Source organism: Periplaneta americana, chromosome 2, assembly GCF_040183065.1.
Source record: "Periplaneta americana isolate PAMFEO1 chromosome 2, P.americana_PAMFEO1_priV1, whole genome shotgun sequence".
Classification (NCBI taxonomy): domain Eukaryota; kingdom Metazoa; phylum Arthropoda; class Insecta; order Blattodea; family Blattidae; genus Periplaneta; species Periplaneta americana.
This window is the reverse complement of record NC_091118.1, coordinates 25,702,121-25,724,399: the sequence shown is the minus strand read 5'-3', so window position 1 is coordinate 25,724,399 and position 22,279 is coordinate 25,702,121. Positions and strand designations below refer to the sequence as shown.

At 35.0% G+C, this 22,279-nt stretch overlaps 1 protein-coding gene across 2 annotated transcripts in view; it reads left to right on the top strand.

Moving 5' to 3' along the window:
- Positions 1-22,085, top strand: part of LOC138691007 (zinc finger protein OZF-like) — a 152,085-nt gene extending 130,000 nt beyond the window's left edge. The window contains exons 1-5 of one of the 2 annotated variants that reach the window (XM_069812649.1): positions 4,964-5,239; positions 6,073-6,216; positions 7,048-7,185; positions 11,105-11,181; positions 14,965-22,084. In XM_069812649.1, the coding sequence (XP_069668750.1) occupies positions 6,130-6,216; positions 7,048-7,185; positions 11,105-11,181; positions 14,965-15,889 (1,227 nt within the window). In that variant the 5' untranslated portion in view covers positions 4,964-5,239; positions 6,073-6,129 and the 3' untranslated portion in view covers positions 15,890-22,084. Of the gene's footprint in view, positions 1-4,963; positions 5,240-6,072; positions 6,217-7,047; positions 7,186-11,104; positions 11,182-14,964 lie in introns of those variants that run through there. The other variant, XM_069812657.1, reaches the window with a different exon arrangement.
- Positions 22,086-22,279: the final 194 nt, after the last annotated feature.

Below are 22,279 nucleotides of genomic sequence, written 5' to 3'. Positions count from 1 at the left end.
AATAAATCACCTGGAAGTATTACGAATCCAAAAGCAAGATATTTTTTTCATGCCTAAAATGTAACTTCGAGCATTGAGAACATTTTTACATAATGCACCTCTAAAAACATTTGCATGTATACCCCGTATTCCGTACAATAAAGCGAACTAACCTTTTCTCGAATTCTACATAATTACAGACGTGGACAAATTATTAGCAAAATTGAAGATTTTTATTACATATTTTTACAAAATATGATTCTTCAGTTTAGACTACAGTTGACATTTTTGCGTATTTCGAAATTATTAGCAAAATTGAAGATTTTTATTACATATTTTTACAAAATATGATTCTTCAGTTTAGACTACAGTTGAAATTTTTGCGTATTTCGAAATTATTAGCAAAATTGAAGATTTTATTACATATTTTTACAAAATATGATTCTTCAGTTTAGACTACAGTTGACATTTTTGCGTATTTCGAAATTATTAGCAAAATTGAAGATTTTTATTACATATTTTTACAAAATATGATTCTTCAGTTTAGACTACAGTTGACATTTTTGCGTATTTCGAAATTATTAGCAAAATTGAAGATTTTATTACATATTTTTACAAAATATGATTCTTCAGTTTAGACTACAGCTGACATTTTTGCGTATTTCGAAATTATTAGCAAAATTGAAGATTTTTATTACATATTTTTACAAAATATGATTCTTCAGTTTACACTACAGTTGACATTTTTGCGTATTTCGAAATTATTAGCAAAATTGAAGATTTTTATTACACATTTTTACAAAATATGATTCTTCAGTTTAGACTACAGCTGACATTTTTGCGTATTTCGAAATTATTAGCAAAATTGAAGATTTGTATTGTATATTTTTTACAAAATTTGACTTCAATTTGGACTACATTTGATATTTTTGCATATTTACAAATTATTAGCAAAACTGAAGATTTTTATTATATATTTTTACAAAATTTGACTCTTCTATTTGGACTACAATTTACATTTTGGATATTTCCAAATTATTAGCAAAACTGAAGATTTTTATTATATATTTTTACAGAATTTGAATCTTCAATTTAAACTGCAGTTGACATTTTTGCATATTTACAAATTATTAGCAGAACTGAAGATTTTTATTATATATTTTTACAAAATTTGACTCTTCAATTTGAACTACAGTTGACATTTTTGCATATTTCTGTCTATTGTAATGATAGAAATATGCAAAATTGTCAACTGTACTCTAAATTGAAAAGTCAAATTTTGTAAACCGAATTATCATAGAAATCGTCAATTTTGTTAATAATTTGTCCACGTCTGTATGTTGTAAAGCTGCGGTAGAATACCATAGAATACGAAATAGCGTTCGTAAAATACTATGCAATCCTAGATACAGCTAGGTTCTGCTAGTTGCATAAACAATAGGCGATGTTATAAATACTAAAATAACGACATAATAAGCAGGTAACGACTTCGTGATCCTGCGATCAGCATTCCTTACTACAAATCGTGAGATTCCGAGTTTGATTCTCGTCGTGAGCATGGAAATTTGCCCTTAAAGAGACTATTTAATACTTCCACTGGAAGACTCCTCCTGGAACACGACATTCCTGGAACTCAACTGCGTGATGTATTGGAGGCCTATATTAAGCGTTCCACATTTGTGTTCCTGTATTGGAAATAGATTTAATTAGAATTGAGATAGCACCGTTAAATATCTAAATTGATTAGAAGTTATGTTTCTGATCGTCACAAAAGTTACATAATCCACATATTCAACACTTTTGTATGTTAAAGTGGGTTTGATTTTATTTTTTGTCTCGACTATATAATTTGATTTAATGTTCAAATAATTTGATTGTAATTTGAATTTATAGTCCAGTTGATATATACCCGTACTTACATTTTTGAGGTGATAATTTAGGTTTGCGCACAATTACTTTAACTTTGTTTTGTATGTTTACGTTATTCTACCAATAAATTGATAATTACTGTTAGAAAAATGTCTGTGATCTCTGACTGTTTAAGAGAAAAAACACAAATTATTTCCACACGTCTGGAACTTCTAGCTATCTGTTTCATATGTTACACATACGTCCAAATTACTATTCTCACCAATAATATTATAACAGTTATAAATATCTAGAGCTCTTAATATTCGAGGAGAAAAATTCGCTCCGGCGCCGGGGATCGAACCCGGGTCCTTGGTTCTACGTACCAAGCGCTCTGACCACTGAGCTACGCCGAATTCAATCCACAGCATCGGACCGAATTATTCTCCTTCAGTGTTTCCCTTTGTGTCCTGACCCCGAGTTAGGCATATATGTTGATGTTTTATGTCCAAGTCAACTGCCATTATACAAGGGGCGCACTCAGCTGAGTGACTCTTTGGCCGGGATATATATATATACCCATTCGTAATGCAATAAATATTAAAATTCATGCATTCAAGTTACCTTCGAGCTCTTTCTGAGCAAGAGAAGTTTGATTTTATTTCAGTAGGTTATTTTACGACGCTTTATCAACAGCTTAGGTTATTTAGCGTCTGAATGAGATGAAGGTGATAACGCCGGTGAAAATGAGTCCGGGGTCCAGCACCGAAAGTTACCCAGCATTTGCTCATCTTGGGTTGAGGGAAAACCCCGGAAAAAACCTCAACCAGGTAAGTTGCCCCGACCGGGAATCGAACCCGGGCCATCTGGTTTCGCGGCCAGACGCGCTGACCGTTACTCCACAGGTGTGGACGAGAAGTTTGATGATGCTGTTTTATTGCTTGATAGTGACTATGATAATCCGTCATATCTGATGCTATCTTTCATCAAGAGGAACAATTCTTCAATGAATCACAAGTTCCATCCAGATTATAATGAAAATTGCATTAAAAACAAATAAAAAAAAAACAAAACGTATGACTAGTCATCATTATCATCAATGTTTAAGATACCGGTAACATATTAATAAAACCTTTGAGCACATAAGTTATCTATTCTCATTCTAATGAGTGGCGAAGCTCTCAAGAGGCTTTTTTGAGGCTTAGCCCACCCCTCCCAAAAGAGTTATTATTACCTAGTAAATTGTTTGTACGCATCCGAAGTCTGATTAGTGTAATATGTAGCTAATCGGCGATGTATGCAATGGAGGGGGAAAGAAACTGGCCACCCTATCCCGTTATCTCCTGGTCTAGTTTCCTCATAAGTAGTGTTTTGTTGTTGTCACTTGTCAGGTTCAGACCTGCCTTCGGACAGTTGACTGAACAATAACATACTTAATAACAGCAGGCCTATACTATAAGTTCGTAATAACTATGTATCATAACACTTGGTTTTACTCCGATCCTTCCATATTTTAAGTTCACTGTTGGCAATCATTCCAGGATGGAGAGTTCAGTGCGAGAGGCTTGTAGCAGAAGCCTCTGTTACGATGGCTACGACCTTCACTCGCAAGCGTGAGGGGGTCTCGATTCGCTACATCCCAATGCGAAATGCGGCTAGCTTCTCCGTCACAATAATACGTCGCGCTATATTGATGTTCTGTGGTTGCGCTTCGTTGTTTAGTGTTACTTTAATCAAAATTGCATGCGTGTGTATGTGTGTGTGAATTTTGTGTAAAATGGCTCATACTAAGATAACATTGTAGAATTAAAAGAGAAGACGTTTTCAAGTTGAACGTATGAAACAAAATGTGCTTACAAAGATAGGCGATCGACATTACATTTACATATTAAAATAACGGACAGAGGAAGACAAAACAGAAATTTTCATCTATTTTCATGGTATAAAAATATCCTTCACTAATAGGATGCTGTCCACACATGTGGAGTAACGGTCAGCGCGTCTGGCCGCGAAACCAGGTGGCCCGGGTTCGAATCCCGGTCGGGGCAAGTTACCTGGTTGAGGTTTTTCCCCGGATTTTTCCTCAACCCAATACGAGCAAATGCTGGGTAACTTTCGGTGTTGGACTCCGGATTCATTTCACCGGCATTATCACCTTCATTTCACTCAGACGCTAAATAACCTGAGATGTTGATATAGCGTCGTAAAATAACCCAATAAAAAATAGGATGCTCTGAGATAAGTTATGTTATATCTGTAGTCTGTTTGGGGGTGAAAATGAGTGGTCATCATCATCTTGTGGGATCTGTGTCACAAAAAATTTTGATAGAAAAGCCGAGAAACTTCTGCTGTATAAAAAGATATAAGGTAAGCAGATTTTTTTCAGCCTACCCAGTATTTACACCTTAGCTTAACCACTGATTCTCATGCCTAATGCTAGCAGAACAGGTTGTGACTAGGGCTAAACTGCAAGACTGACAAATTGTACCAGATATATTAGATTTAAATAAGAAAAATGTACTTGAAAAAAGAGGAAAGAATTAAACTTTTAAAATAAAATACAGTAGGTAAAAATATCATCATCATCATCATCATCATCATCATCTGAACAGATTAGGTTCAGACTCATTTGGACCTGTTTCTAAGCCCCAAGATGTTACTGATGGGTCCAGTGTTGTTTTGGTCTCCTTCCTTTTGGTTGGTACATGAATACTTTCTTTGGTTGTCGATTTGATGCCATTTCAACTAGCATTGTTTGTTAAGACTTTTTAGAGTAAATTAAATTCCCCTGAAGAAGTTAACCAGCCTTTCGTAAGGTACTTCCAGTGATGGGGTTGTTACCTTTCAGTCTACTGGCTAGTGTATAAAAATACGGAAAAGGAATGAAATAATGCAGAAGACCATGAAAGATGCTTTAGTTAAGTGATATTAGCTTAAATATGGATTAGTGTGGTGAAATAAAATAATGTAAATAATCTTTAATGAGTGAAATCATCTTTAGTTGAAGATGCTTTAGTAATAGTGTGGTGAAATTGTAGTTCTAAACAAATTAACAGTCAAATCACGCGCCATTCCCTTTCCCTCTACCAGTCTCTACTACTTGGCGTTTGTTTTTCTCAGGTTTCTGACATGAATCACCTGGATAGTTTGCTTGCATGTATTCTAGATTGTAGATGGGTTTATTTATGTAACGGAAAGGAAATTTGAGATCAAAAGTATATATGTATTAAGTTTCTGTAACTTGAAACTATATTGGACATACCCTATAATGTTTTGTAGATGTTACAGTAAAGTATTAGTATATTAGTACACAAATGTTGTGTTTTCGGAGGATAAGATTTTTTGGAGAAGTTGTATAGTAACCTACCGTATTTAAATATTATTAGGCATACAGTTCTTAATGTCCATGAAGGTGAGTGAATTGAAAATTCCTAGTGTTGAAGGAAAATATTTTAGGCATGACTACAGTGATGATAAATGGGCTATAACTTCAGTTTTTTAACGCATGCTCATGAAAATTATATTTCTAACTTCATGTAGCTATTTCCAATGGATCTCAGTTCCTTTTTTTTTATATACATTATTAGTTTATTTAAGGATTGTGAAGAATTTATGGCACCGTATGTATATATTTACTAATTTCTCTTTGGACTTTTAGGAATTGTGTTCTGTTAATGCAATTAATATTTTGTATGTTACCGGTAACTGTACAAAATAAGATTTCTTTACGATTGCATTCCCAAAGGAAGTCGGATATATCCATACCTACCTACCGACAAAAATGCGTAGGCCTATAGGCCTATCCAAGGCAAATCAAAAGCCTGAACTCGCCAAACCTAATGTGTCACTGATAAATAATCGACCTTACGAAAACTAGCTCTCTATCAGTGTAGCTACCAAAAAGTTTACATTGCAAGGCATGTGATTACGCTTTTCTTCCAGGCACCACTTACAGCAACTTTCCACCCTCATTCCGGTGCGAAATAGACGTCACCACTCAAGAAATTTGTCTTTTGTTTACGGTAGCCTCTATATGACTCGACTAAAAGCAAAGTATAGGCTAAATATATTCTACATTTCTTTGGTAACGCTATTGTAAAGAAATACTGTACTTTTCTCAGACCATAGAAATAATGTGTCATATTGAGTAGCTTACATTATGTAAGAATTCAGTATTTAATCCTGAGTTTTCTTATAAGCCTACATGTTTTATTGATCCTGATTACTATGTTTTATGCATTGTAGCTTAGCTGTTGAATGCAGAATAGACCTAATACATTTTAAATTCGGTCCTAACTCATCATGAAGGTGATTAAAATGGAACCCAAGATAGACCCATTGCATCTGGTGAATGATGAGGAAAATATGGAAGAGGAGAAATTATCCACGGTAGTGATTACTTTTCATATTTTTCTGTGTACCCTTGATGAAAAATGGGTCTTTTTATTACTCTACTGCCACTTCCAACGGACTCCTAACGAATATTCACACGTTTATCACTGGGATTGTGGCGCTGGAAACCAATTTAGAACACTTTTATCTCAGCCACGACAAATTTCAATTTTTATTGTACAATATAAATTCAATTATCACTACAATGACACAATAATTCTTGCAGATAACACAGAAACAACTTCGGAAACGTTATTAAAAGAATAGCAGTTTCACTTCACTTCCACTAGATGACTTTTGAGTTCCAGCAGAGGCGTAGCAGGGATGTCAATATCGGCAAACGAAATGAAACTGTGAGGAATGTTACAACAGGTGTGCTAAACGTTAGGAATGTTATAATAGGTGTGTAGCACGTTAGGTTAGGTTAGATTAGATTAGATTAGATTAGGTTTTCTTAGGTGGGTAAGATAATATGAATGGTTACCACAGTTGGCGACACTGCAATCATTCTCCCACTCCACCTCAAATAACGTCACAACGACGGAATATGGGCGCCTTCCTTCAAATATGACGATTTTCCTATATAAGTGAGGAACCTATTTAGGGCGGGTTGGGTGGGATCACAGCTCTCCCAGTGATCACATATAGTTTCTACTACTCCACACTACAAAACTAAGGTAATTCCAGTGTTTTTTTTTTTTAATTTCCTATACTGGCAGTACAGTAATAAAAATTCACCGAAAAATGAATTGCTTTTCCTTAGAATACAGAAAGTAGGTATATTTGAGAATCTATGACTTAATCAGATGTTATATATTTGTTACACAGGCAGGACATTTTGTGAAAGTGGATGTTGATGAAATCAAAGTGGAACCTCCAGAGCTGATGTACAACTTCGTAGCAGACATAAAATACGAAGAAGAGGAGGTTGGCATTACTGCCCCAGTGCTGAAATCTGAAGTTGATGTGAGTTTTATTGGTTTGTCGGCTTGAAGCATTGTCATTTTCCTGTTAGTTTTCTAAATTACGCCTAAAGTATTGTTCAGCAGTATGATCGATGCAATGAGAATATACAATATTTCAGGTGCCACAACCAATGATAACTGAGATGATTAGTGTTTTATGTAAAATATTATTTTTTTTCTTCAGAGGCTTGTTTATATCTTCTGTCTTCACCTGACAGTTCTCAACTTGGTCCGATGAGGCAGGTTGATGTAGTTGGGTCACCTAGGCATGTGGGACCTCATAAAATGTGAAGACCATTCTAAAAGAAAGGAATTTGGTAAAATACACTGCCTTCCACAACACAATTCAGTTTCATTTCTCCTGATTCACATGCTGTTCTGTATCATCTGAAAATTTTCTTTATCATTCCCTGTACTACAAAAATTCGAGATCCCTACTGCTAGTAACGCAGGTTGTCTTTAAAGATGGGAATCATATCCTCCCCATCCTTCCCCTAGCCTACGAACCTCTATAACATAGATGGGCATCGTGCCTCACTTGAGAATTAGTGCCTCACTGACCTTTACAGAGCTTATCGCTCTGAGTGACATCATCTTCGCAGTCCCCGTTCCTCCCTCATGTAGCTCCTAGGCGTGGGCAGGTTCTATATCAGTTTCATAAGCAATATCAGTGGTAGCATAATGGCATTATCAAAGCAGTGTGTACACGTTAGAAAACGATTATTTCATGAGAAATGGGAGGAAGAGTTTTTTTTGCTGTTTAGAAGGGGAGAACATACGATGTATGTTATGCTCGAAAATCCTATTAGGCATTAATAAATTTAATATACAACGACATTACTATTTATGTCATAAAGAACATGCTGAATTAGAAGGTAAGACAAATTAAATGTTATTTTTCGTGCTATTCCGAAGAAAATGTATGATATTAACATTTGCATAGTATACTAAATATGACATTATACCTTAAACAAGCTGCATTAAAAGGTACGAGGAATTAAATGTTGTTTGTACATATTATTTCCAAAAGAAATTTATAAAAAAAATATCAAATGTGATATGATTTTCCGAAATTATTTTAGGTCGAGAACGTGCAAATCTATTAAGTAATCTTGATAAACGCCAGAATATTCAAGAAAATAAATGTAGACAACGTGATGGAATATTATTGGCTAGTTACGCAATTTCTCGCCTGTGATTTAAATTAATTCAATGATGGAGAAATAGTAAAGAGATTTATGATTAAAGCGGCCGAGTTAATTTACCAAATTGAATAAAAGTTTTTGAGTCTCTCACGTTAACCAAGCGCTTTCCTAATAATTCGCCACTGACCGCCTTAGCGATTACGATAAGGTGACGCAGGTCACAGCAGTTTATATTTCCCATCATACTCTGCAGTCTCCTCTCCTAGTAAACAAGCTATTTCAAATTGAGTGCCTCACGTAACCAAAAATTGTGCCCATGTATGCTCTATAATAGGGATACCTTTACCTTAAAAAAAAAAAAAAAATCAAGACAGCAAAGATTCTGCCACAGACACAAAGCGAAAAGCATTTCATCCGAAAATGCAACATGCACTTAATAAGAAAATATTGCATCCATACCATCTGCAAAAGATGTAGGAAATGAAGAATGCCATTTATTAAACAATAAATTATCTGCTTTCAATAAATGATAATAATCCATGGTGCTACAGCCCGTGCAGGGCCTAGACCGACCAGCCGGCTGCTAGCCTCACGTTCACATGTCGAAGCAGAGGTGAACGATCATCCAACCAGAATGGAGGTATCGTGTGGTTAGCACGATGATCCCCCCAGCCGTTATAGCTGGCATTTGCAACTGGATTTCGCTACCTATTGTAGCTCCCCAAGTGCATCACGATGCTGGGTGGGCACCGATCCCATACACTGGCCGAAATTTCATGAGAAAATTTCTTCCCCCATGACGACTTGAACCAGCACGCATTCCGTAACGCGAGTCCTAGGCAGGATGCCTTAGACCGTGATGCCACGGCGCGGGACCAATAAATAATAACTCCTCACAAAGAAAGGGAGACATTTTTCTAACAAACCAGATGACCAATTAGATCCAGATTACAATATAGCGTAATAAAAGAATTTAATTTAACTAATTAATATGAAAACGGTACTGATTTGAAAAGTAACATTATTAATTATAAAAACTGCAATAAAATTGTTATACAATAATAACATTAGTATGTAGAATACAAAAGAGTATTTAATATAAGTATAGAGTCTTTTAGAATTTAGAGACAAATACTTTCAAAAGTCATGTTGCAGTATACCAAGAGATTTCAAATAGCTATTAGTATGTTTAAACAACTTCTGAAGCTCCAAAAAGAAGAATAACATTGGGGATCCAGAAATGTCAAACATTTTTTAAAATATATAAAAATAAAACTTATCAAATGGTGAACTTTACGTAGTTCTTACAGACAAAAGATATAAACAAGCCTATGAAGAAAAAAAAAAAAGAAGAATATTTTACATAAAATTTTACTGTGTACATGGGGAAATTTATTTCCTTGTGTTGGTAACACCTATCCATTGCAAGGTCTGAAACAACAAAAATATAATTTTCTGTTCTGCAGAATGGAAAGTAATTATGGCCACTCTTCCAACACCTTTCACTTGCAACACTGGTAAATAAAGAAACAATCATTCTAAAATGATGGGGGTGGAAGAATTGCTAAATTAATAACTATTTTGGCCCAGTTATTCAGTCAAAAAAATCAAGTTTAAGTTACGGGGGAAAGAAAGTGGGTGATCTATTTACCCCAAAATAGTGGAGAACTAGGCCACTGAGGAATTGGAAAGAAAAAAAATGAAAGGGTAATGAGTGTTTACTGAAGGTAAAAGTTAGTACATGATTATTGATGTTAATATTAAGTCTTGGTTATTTCTATTTTGGAGATTGTGAAGATAAATGTAACAAGTTTTATTAACATTTAAACACAATTTGTATGATAAAACCAAGACATCCAACCTTTAAGTAAATTATTACATCTGTCCTCTAAAATATGAAAATTCTCATTACTAGAAACAATCTTAGTTTCATCAGCACATATAGGCTATACATGCAAAACTTATCTCCAGGAGGTATGTCTAAAATGAATCATTACCCATTCACATGCTCAAACTTACCTCCTAGACATATAGTTCACTAAGAAATCGTAAGAGGTCGTTGAAGTCATTAGCACAGTCTAGTATATACAATCACGAAGCTCAATACGTAGTAAATATGCATCCATAGATAGTTGCTAACCACTAGGATCGCTACTATCACCTCATTACAGACAATGCTAAATAGTACCTGCACAGTCTGTTGTTCCTAGTATCCTCACAGCTCAATCTTCGTGACTGTATATACTGGCACTAGATTGTGTCATTACTTCCAATGGAGAAGTGTGATCACTCGAGAAATACTATTCTTCCATGGTTCTGTGTTCATTTGTTAGCAATTCCTTAGCGCCACTCTGAACTAGTAAATTTGCAGTTTTTTGTTTTAACTTATAATGGAACACAGATCACACTCAAACAGTGTTTATTCGTTACTTTTGATTTTCCATAAGTACAGAAAATATTTATTTATAACATTCTATAAATTCTAGCAGAAATGCATGGGATTGGTTCCTTAAATCTGAACTTTCATAGTCTGCCACCATTTTGTTACAAAGAACTACAGAATGAAACAATCTCGACCAGATGCTTACAGCAGTATCGTTTGTTTCTATGTTTACTTTTCCTGGTGCTTAATATGGAGAGTGCAACAGTCGGAAAATTTCAAGCAGTCACTTGTCTCAAGAACAAATGTTTTGATACTTTTTGCCTATACACGAGGAGACTTGCCTGTGTATGGGACTCTTTACAGAAAAATAAAATAATATTTTTCTTGTTCAGGGAGAATCATGGAATATCCATGCAGCAGAAGAGGGACAGATGCCAGATGCTACAGAGGACAATAACTCGACTGCCAGGTGAGATTTGTGGCGTTTAGCTTCCATTTTGTTCTTCGTTTTTTTTCAGTTACTAGATTGAAGATGATGTTGCAATGTGTTATCCACTTTTTGTCATAGTAGCATAAAAAAAATATAAATCAAGTTTTTGAGTAATGACGTGTTGATGTTCATTAATGAATTGGCAATTTGATTCATTTCCCTGAATAACAGCAATAGAAATAACTGTATATGTTAGATCTTAAAAGTATTTATTTCAGTCACTGACTTCACAGCATATGTTTAAGGTGCTACACCTTTACATTACATATTTAAAAGACGTATGAACGTTTTCGTTGGTCTACACCAACATCATCAGATACGAAGTACATTTCAGCAATATCAGTGCTCTCTACATAATATCTACAAATACAAAACATATTTAGTGGCATGCAAAATGAGACATACTAAAAACCAACATTGCTGTGATACACATTGACATTCTATATGACTGCCTTGATTGTCACTTACTTAAAAAAACACGTATAAATTACAAAAAATATTGATTTACATGTATATATAAATGCAAGTCTTCACATATGAGATAATAAAATGACATGATTTAAAAGTGATAAAAATAATAAAATATAAAACTAAGATAAAAAGTGTGAAGACTTGCATTTATATATACATGTAAATCAATATTTTTTGTAATCTATACGTGTATTTTAAGTAAGTGACAATCAAGTCAGTCATATAGAATGTCAATGTGTATCACAGCAATGTTGGTTTTTAATATGTCTCATTTTGCATGCCACTAAATATGTTTTGTATTTGTAGATATTATGTAGAGAGCACTGATATTGCTGAAATGTACTTCGTATCTGATGATGTTGGAGACCAACGAAAACGTTCATACGTCTTTTAAATATGTCATGTAAAGGTGTAGCACCTTAAACATATGCTGTGAAGTCAGTGACTGAAATAAATACTTTTAAGATACAATATAGACTTCTCTGAAAATTAAAAATGAATTGCAAAATGTATATGTTAGACTAAAGAGTGCCTCTATGTTCAGTCGTAAGCTTCCTGAGTCATTCCCATCAATCTGATTTGTCAATGTCTGCAATATTTGTATTGTACAATTTTGTCAAAATTGTCATTTATAAGCATGGAGATTTCGAAATTACTTTTACCAAGAGGCTATTCAGTTCACTTATGTTGCCTCTCTTTGTCACTTTCCTATGTTCTGTCCCTTACTTCTTCCCACTATTCGGTGTCGCTAATGTTATTTCATCCCTTCCAGTTCTTGCAGAATCTTGACTTCTTATCTTAGTTTGTTCATCATCTCTCGATCCCTTTTGTAATTGCTGACCCATATTTGTTCTTCCAGCTGGATTCACTGAACTCTTTTTGCTGTATGCCGTCCTTCTGTTCTCCCTTGTCTACCTGATGCCATTGTCATTATTTTAGTGCAAGTCTCTTGTTTCTTCTTTAATTGCTTGTTGACATCTCGTCTGCTGCTGTTGCTGCGCTATGCATTACTCTGATCGCTGGCCTCTCTTCCTGGTTCATGTGACTCGCTGACTGATTCATTCTATCACTTGCTGTTTTTTCCTATGTGATGACCTCTCCACCTTCTAGTTTTTCAAGTAGTTCTCCCATCGTATGTTTTACTATAATGTTCCTTATCTCCTCTTTCATTGTCCCAATCATGTATGGTTCAAATTTTCCAAACAGAATTCCACATCAAACATCTCCCCATTTATCTTTAACTTGTCTCTGTATAATCTAGCGAAATTGACCATTTTTCCTTGCAGCCTTGATAAAAGGAATCAATATTCTTCTCCTGCATCTTATTTCATACAGTAGAACCTCTATTATCCGTGGTAATAAAGGGGATGGACTGAGCGGTTAATCAGAAAAATCGGATAATCCATACCATGGAAGATTTTGTAATTTCCTCTGCAGTTTTGTATTTAACTCGCTAGGTAGTGGATCAGAAGTTCACTAATTTAGGTCTGGTTGTCAACGACGGGATTTTAAGGGGAAAAGAAAGCCCTTGTAATGGCTGTCTCAGGAAAGATAGGAATAATGAAGGTCGTATGTTGTAGATTTACATATTTTTTACACTTTATCCTTGTTCTTTTATTAAATTGCACAGTTGTAACTCCAATCTCATATTCTGATGTGATATGAGCCACAGTTTCCCTTTCCCAAAACATTTAGTTATTTGCACTTTTTTTCGATACTTAGCAAAACACGTTTTCTGTTGACAGCCATGGAAGACATTTTATATAGAAGTTACGAGTATATAGAACGGCAAATCGAGCAGTAGACAATATTAAGTAAAGATAAAGGCTTGTAATAACACTCTCTAGAAAAAAAATACATAGGACCTACATCAAAATGACAATACAAGAAAAAGCACTGATTCAATATGAAAAACTTATCACATTACCAGGTAACAATTGGCACTCATACAGTCCTCTTTGTAGATTGAAAACTCAAAAATGTTTCATATCCATTGTTCAAGAATTAAAACAGAAAATCAATATCCCGAATTTAAAAGAAAACTTACAAATTAAACCAAACCCTTTAACTCTATTAAATATAGAATATAATCTAAATTTAACAGAAGAAATACTGAAATCAGAAGTAAACACTGAAATTCTGAAACAATTGTCTTTAGAGACAATTAATATTAGGTACCCTCCACAAAACTGGCTTCATTTATACACTGACGGATCCTTGATCTCCAGAGAACAAGGTGCCGGTGCAGGTGTTACGTGCTGTCTCTTCTCACTTTATAGACCTCTTGGATATGGAACAACAAGTTTTGATGGTGAAATCATTGCAATAAATGAATGCCTCAGGAATCTTCTATGCCACATCAATACATTTAGGAATGCAGTTATATTGTTAGACTCCAAAGCAGCTATTCTATCAATCGTCTCTAAACACACACCTTCATCTCAAACAGCAGAAATAACTAAAATGCTCTCTCAATTAATATCACTCAATAAAAGAATTGTATTCCAATGGATACCATCCCATTGTGGAATCCTGGGAAACGAGAATGCGGATGCTTTAGCAAAGAAGGGCAGCACTGCTACTTACAGACCTGTTACTAAATCTGCGTATTCCTCTGTGAAGAGATTTATTAAATCTACATACTTAGACTTCAACAAACAAGATTTGATAACTCAATCCCAAGGGAAAAAATGGAAGTCTCTGCATCAAAATCCACAGTTAATTCCCGATTTACCACGAAAATCGTCTGTAGCTGCATTTAGATTGGCAACAGGCCATGATTGTTTGGCCAAACACCTGCATAGAATTGGAATATATCAGTCCCCTAACTGCCCATTGTGCAACTCAAACCAAGAAATGGGTTCGGAACACCTCAAAATCTGTGCTTCGGTGGCTAGTCATGATAATATCTTTGAAAAATATTGGAGTGCAAGAGGTCAAATGACTTTATTGTCAAACGCTTGGCATTAGAAAACAACAACAACATAGGACCTACTAATATAATTTACAAAACAGTACTCCATATAAGTTATATTATTTCTGAGGCAAAAAAAAAAAAAAAAGGGGGCGAGAAATAGACAGTCGGATAATCCACCAATCGGTTAATAGGGTGACGGATAATCGAGGTTCTTATTCAAAATCGTGTTCCAGTCCAATAACCTGGAAAACTTAATGTGCTATCCATCAAAGAGCAACCTAGTGACTCTGTAAGAATACTGGTAACCTAGGTTTGGCTGACTCTGTATGTCACAGTAGCTTTCAGATCTTGTGAGCAGCTAACTGGTTTTACAGGGCCACACAGCAGCGTTGCCATGGAGACCTCTGGAATTATGAGCCTGATAAGCCTACAACATCCGTACAACAACCTGGCATGTGGATGCAGACACAAACATACACGAATCACATGCTTGAGGGCTATGGATTTAGGGATGAACATTCAATTCCAAATGATTTAAATCTGGAATTTTGCACTAATGCTGTTACTGAACCACAAGTTCTGCAACAACAAAATTCTACTGACTTGATCCACAGACCTTTCAAATGCGACATTTGTGGGAAGTGTTTTAGACAAAAGGAACATATTGTAAAGCATATGTTAACTCACACAAGTGGTAAGAAATTCAAATGCGACATTTGTGAAAAGTGTTTTAGACAAAAATCACATCTTACGAGTCATTCATCAACTCACACAGGAGACAAGACCTTCAAATGCGACATATGTGGGAAATATTTTAGGAAAAAGGAGCACCTCTCAATGCATACATTAACTCATACAGGCAATAGGGCTTTCAAATGCGACCTTTGCGGTATGAGTTTCGCCCGACAGAACACACTTAAAAGACATTCAGCCAAGCACACAAGTGATAGGTCTTTCAAATGTGATGTTTGTGGCAAGAGTTACAGACTAAGACAACATCTTATATATCATGTTTTAACCCACACTGGCGTTAGGCCTTTCAAGTGCGAACTTTGTGAGAAGCGTTTTAGAAAAGAGACTCACCTTAAAAATCATGCTTTAATTCACAGTGACGATATGCCCTTCAAATGCGACACTTGTGGCAAGAGATTTAAACGCTCTGATAATCTCCGACGACATACATTAACTCACGCTGGCGTTAGGCCTTTCAAATGTGTTATTTGTGAAAAGAGCTTTAGACAAAGGGAGCATCTTCGAAATCACATAGCAACAATTCACAAAGGTGATAAGCCTTCGTGAAAATTATTTTAGGCTATAGAAACACCTTAAATTCATTTAAGTCACACAGGCGATAAAGTTTTCAAATGCGACATTAGTTTTAAGAGTTTTGGACGACATAACACACTTCAACGTAACTCAGTAAATAATGCAAATCCTTATAAAATGTGATGTTAAAGGAGATACAGACTAAGAATGCATATTCGATTTTGTGTCTCAAATCATACATACGAAATTTGAGAAGTTTTAGAATGGAGCCAAGTCTTACTTCAACTGTGGAGGTCATATGCCTTTCGAGTGCGACATTTGAAAAGTGTTTTGGAACAGAGGCAATTCTTAGTCGTATTTTAACTTAGACAGTATGCCTTTCTAGTGCGATATTTTTTTGTGGTAATTGATTTTCATGCTCTGAAAATCTTCGGCGACACAATCCACACAGCTGATAAGTTTTTCAGATGAGTTTGTGAAAAGAGCATCATGTAAACCATAGATGGGCAATTGCTGTGTCGTGACTCAATTTGAGTCGCACTCTCGAACGAGGTACTGTGTGGTGTGGATCAAAACAAGCAGAGCTCTACTTCAAACCAGTCAACAAGCCGTGGCAGATTAACATTTACAATGTCTCTTCAAAACCTTCAACCTCTTCAAACAAGCGCAAATTTACCGAATTACAATGCTGAATATGGATAACATCACGAACACTGTTGTAAAGACAATCAATAAAATAAAATCTAAAGCACTTAAACACCGTCAGTTTCGAACATTTCTGAAAGATATGGGTCAACTTTATGAAGATTTAACTTACTACACTGAACTGAGGTGGCTCAGGCGCTGTCGGATGCTGCACAGATTCTTCAAACTTCGTGAGGTAATTGCTGAATTCATGTGAACACAGGGATTACCTGTTCCTGAGTTAGAAGATGAAGATTGGTTAAATGATCTGACATTTCTGACCGATATTTGTGAACATTTGAATCAGTTAAATACACATCTGTAGTGAAAACAAAAAAAAATATAGTGGATGGATATGGAGACGTGAAAGCATTCATTACGAAACTAGATCTGTGGAAATCTCAAATTTTAGAAAACAACCTGTACCACTTTCCTAGTCTCAACTCTTTAGGAAATGTGACACAACAAAAACTACAAAATTACAGCAATCTATTAGAAAATCTACATATAAAATTTAACTGTCAGCGATTTAGAAATTTCCAACAATTGGAAAATGATTGTTTATTGTTTGCTAATCCAATGACTTGATGTGCGAGTATGCATTTGAATTTACAGTTGGAAGTTATAGAAATGCAAAATGACATAGTCATTAGAAGTAGGTGTCAAGGTTTATATGGCTCAAGTATTTTTTAAATACTGCCAGACTCAAAATACCCGCACCTTCGTAAATTTGGTTCCAAAATGTTAGCCATGTTGTGTTCCACATATCTATATGAAAAATTGTTCTCCTTAATGAAATATGTTAAATCAGAACGTAGGTCTCGTTTGAGCGATGAACATTTGTTAGCAATATTAAATATTGTTCTGACGAATGAAGAATCAAATTTTGAAGACATCTTCAGACAGTAATATAATAAGGTTATGGCTGCGTACTGGAATCCGCCAGAGAACGGTCCGAAACAGCTGTGTTTACATCTCCATCCCTCCCAACTTTTCCCTGTACCACTGGTTGCTGTACTTTGAGTCGCAGGGTGCCCTTCCTTGATCAGTTAATGCAAGTGATAAGCATTTCAAGTGCAATATTTGTAGCAAGTGTGTTCTAGGCAAAGGCAGTGTCTAAGAAGTCGTACATCAACTCACATATGCTAATGGCCTTTCAAATGTGACATACTGAGAAACTCCGTGATGATTTATATACTTACACAGTTAATAAGCCCTTCAAATGCGATATGTGTGAGAAGAGTTTTGTACGAAGTGATACTCTTATGTCATCAGTTAACTTATGCACAATAAATCTCACAAATGTGACACTTGTGAGAAGAGTTTACAGAGACTAGTTGTCTTTGAAAACTCGTTGAGGTATATTGGTGTGAAGCTGTTTGAAGTAATTTTTTTATAGAAAGAATTTTTTTCAACTTTGACTACAGTATTTTTAAAAATATATCAAGTCATGAATATGATAAGCTTTTAAATTGCGAAACTTGTTATAAAGATATTTACACGTCCATTCTGTGAGATCCAATAAAATTCATTGAACATTGTCAGCTCGACAAGGCTCTTGTTGAATTAGAAAGGGGTAGGAGTAGCATGGATGAGGTCTGTTTAATGCAATGGAATAAATGGATAGGGAGCTTTAAGAAGGGAAGGTTGGAGGAAAGCGTCTGATAACAGAGAAACTGATACATTTGCATAAATCATAGGAAGTTTTATTGGCTTGGGGAGTGCACCAGAATTTGAGACGTACTTAGTGAATGTGAATGAATTGTAGGGAGTTTTTAAGAGTACGATTGAGAATAGCATTGAGTAACATTGATACAAGTTGTAGGAAATTTTCTTGACTTGAGGAGTGCACTGGAGTTTAAAACAAATCTTTAATGAAAGGAATCAATATGAGCGAGCTTTGAGGAGGGAAGGTTGACGAAGAAACTATTACGTCGATATAAATTATAGGACGTTTTATTGGCACAACTGGGAGTTACAACTAATCTTTAATGGAATTGAATAAACAGAAGTGAGCTTTAAGGAGGGAAAATGTTTGTGAAGGGAATCATAAAAATAGTTAAACTAATATGAATTTTCGGCTTGGAGGGTGAACTGGGATTTAATACAAACCTTAAATTTACGAGAATTGGAGTAGATGAATTGTGCTTGAAGTAATTGACAATTAGGAAGTCATTGGGAAGAAAGTCCATTGCAATGTAACAAGGCTCTGAATAAGAATTGTATTAGGTGCTACATTGCTTAAAATTAAGAAGCAAGAAGTCTTATGGTGGGTTGCAAGAAGGCATTTATTCCTTCGTTAGCTGCTAACGGACCAATAAGTTCGAAAGACGCGTTGCAAGAAACATCTTTAGTGTTATTGGTCTGTTAAAGGATTCACAAACTTACAGATATGATTGTGCTCCTATAATAATATTTATTCCTCCGTTAGACAGCCATATTACGTACATTTTGTGTATTGCTGAGTAATTGTATGTATTTTGATTCATCATAATATTATCTGTTTGAGATTCAGGCATGCAATATTTTGTATATAGGCCTATATACACGATATTAAAATAATGTTGCGTATCGATGGCTAAAAAGTGATACCTCGTATCTGTACATTTACAGGTAAATAAACTATTTTAGAAATTAGTTTCTCAAAATAGACAAACTTGTTTCTGTTTTGCAAGATCTTCTATTTAAGAACAAAATATTAGTACACTGATCAATTTTGTGAACACAATAATAATGTAGTTAATCTAAATAGTAATAATGTAGTGAAACTAAATTACCAATTTTGTAGATAGGAGGTATTTCTTCTTAGTCATTGATATACGGTAATTTGATTACATATTTGTTTACTTATTTATTCATTAATTCTCCGAATAGCGAAGTTATTATTTATTTCAATATTACAGACTCTAGTTCATTGTCTGACAACGAGGTTATGTGCTCTGTAGTCTGTTTTTTTGGAACAACTGGATAATACCCACGGCAGACCAATATCGATAGTCGACGCTACTCGCTGGCCACTAGTCACCGGGCCGTACCGAGCCGTATCAAACAAAATATAATCGAAATGGTGGTAGTCAAATTCGCGATTATATTCTTAAATAATTCACTCCATTAGTCAAGTTCAAGGCTTTATGTAGTACAACGGCGGTTTTTTGAATGCATTAAAACAAAATGAAGATGTAATAAGATCATAAACTAGGTTATCACAAGCAAATTAACAGGAAAAAAGGTGTGTTTCACGGAATACCATTAAAATGACGGAAAGTAAATTTCCGGTTAATGTTCGCCAAAGCGTAAAGTACGTAATTATGACGGCGTTGCTGTTTTATTTCTGGCCTATAGAAAAACACCTAGCCTTTTGCGAAAAAAAATTTTAGGGACCATGAAATTATTCACTGCTTTCATTATAGGCCTATTATTCTTTTATCAATATTACGAATAAAAAACTATCATATTATATAATTTTAACTACTACATGGACGAATGAAATCAAGCTAACCTAACCAAAGCTAACCTAATCTAACCAAAGCTAACCTAACCTAACCTAACCAAAACTAACCTAACCTAACCAAAGCTAAGCTAACCTAACGAAAGCTAACCTAACCTAACCAAACATAAGCTAAGCTAACCTAACGAAAGCTAACCTAACCTAACCAAAGCTAACCTAACCTAACCTAACCAAAGCTAACCTAACCTAACCAAAACTAACGTAACCAAACCAAAGCTAAGCTAAGCTAAGCTAACCTAACCAAAGCTAACCTAAGCTAACCTAACCTACTCGCAATATGTACGCAAATACACATTGTCGCTAACAGTGGTGCTATCTCTCAATAATGTTCAGAATGAAGGAGGTAGACAGAGAGAGAGAGAGAGAGAAAAAAAAAATATAGCACAAGACTGTTTTGTCTCGAGATCCTCATCTAAGACACGTAATAAGTCACGTAATCTACTTGCAATATATTTGCGAAAATACATTTTGTAGCTAACACTGGTGCTATCTCTAAGTAATGTTCAGAACGAAGGAGGCAGAGAGAGAGAAAAAAAATTTCTCCCGGCAACTACGCCACACACTAACGTCATGTTCTTATGTTGGTGACATTGTGTATTTACTTAAATTTGGTGGTAAACGTAACGGCACGGTTCAAATTGACCGTGGTAATTCTCCAGTATAGCGGTTTTTTTTTATTTTCTATAAAATTAATGCACTCGTGCGCTACTTTTAATAAAAAAATAGGCATATTTATCTTTCTCATTGAAACTTCTGTTCCTGATTTCTTGTTCGTATTAGTGTAAATTTATTGCAAATTTTGACAACAACGAAAGTAATTTCTCACATCAGTCCAGCAGCCGATGTTCACTTTTTATTCATTCACGTACTATTGCGTCACTTTTGAAATCCAATGATGCTTGGTTAACGATCCAATAACTAGTGGCCCGTTAAATTCCTCTTCTGCAACCCGACAATTCACTAACCTTAAACATCCACTAACTAATGCAAGAATACATTATTTATAGGTCTGTTTTCTTGCAATCCAGCATTAATGAATGGGAAATAGTGGGCACTCTTTCTTTATTTATGTGTACTTTCAATGTTTTTTTTTTTTCTTTTGAGAAATGGCAGAGGTGTGAGAAGTATTTGGCTCAAAAAACAGTTCCCAGAACTCTTGAATTTGTTAAATTTTGTTCAGTGTTATAGTGGCAATAACAAAGAAAAATGAAGGAAGACAGGTTTCAGCAATGGATCTTGGTTTTGTAGGAATAATATATGTGAGCACGAGGTTTCTAGGTTTCATGTACGTCTAAGGTTTGACATTCCACACAAACAACATTGAGAAATGTGAAAGGAAAATTTGAAGATTACACAGATTTTTGTAACATAACACATTATGTAGTACATACCCAATAAATCTCTAATTTCATGCATTGTGTCACATCTGTACCTACACTGTACATAGAACAGATCATGTCTGGGCTCCGTGTTATATTGTCTCCAGAATTGCAACTTCTGTCTTGAAAGATAAGATTCACGTGTTATTGTAAATAATGTGAATTTAGAGATGAACATTCATTCATGAAGAATCGATGTGTGAATATTACGACAATTTACTGTACCCCATGTTCTGAAACAACACGAGTGTTCTCTTACAAATGCAACAGAATGGAGAATATTATTTTAGTATAGTTTTAGAAGACACACCAACTTACACAGAAGATAAGCTTTTCAAGAATTTGTTATATGTCTGGACAGTGCGACACAGTAGCAATAAACGAGTACACCTATTTGTTAATACTTATTTATTATTTATAACTGGTATAAACAAAGAAAATCCTTTTGTATACATATGGAAATAACTTTTCTTATTACTATGCCTTTCTGTGTGCAGCTTAATTTTGCTGCCACTTAAGTGTTGTGTTTATTAGAAACATACGTACATTTGCTCGATTTACTGCTAAATATGCATGCAATGTCACAGGAAATACACGAGCGTATTTATGTTGCCTATTGTCCAGAATACTACAGTAATATGCTTAACACTATTTTGTACATTTACCATATTTTTCTGTATATGAGACGCATCTTTTCTCCCTCAAAATAGGCAGTAAAATTAAAATACGCCTTGTTAGTAATATGACGAAGGTACAACCATGTGCACTCCATTGTTTCCTTTCTCTTTCCTGCCACATTCAATACGAAAATGGTACAGCGCAAATACACCCTAGAGCCTATAAAACTATAAA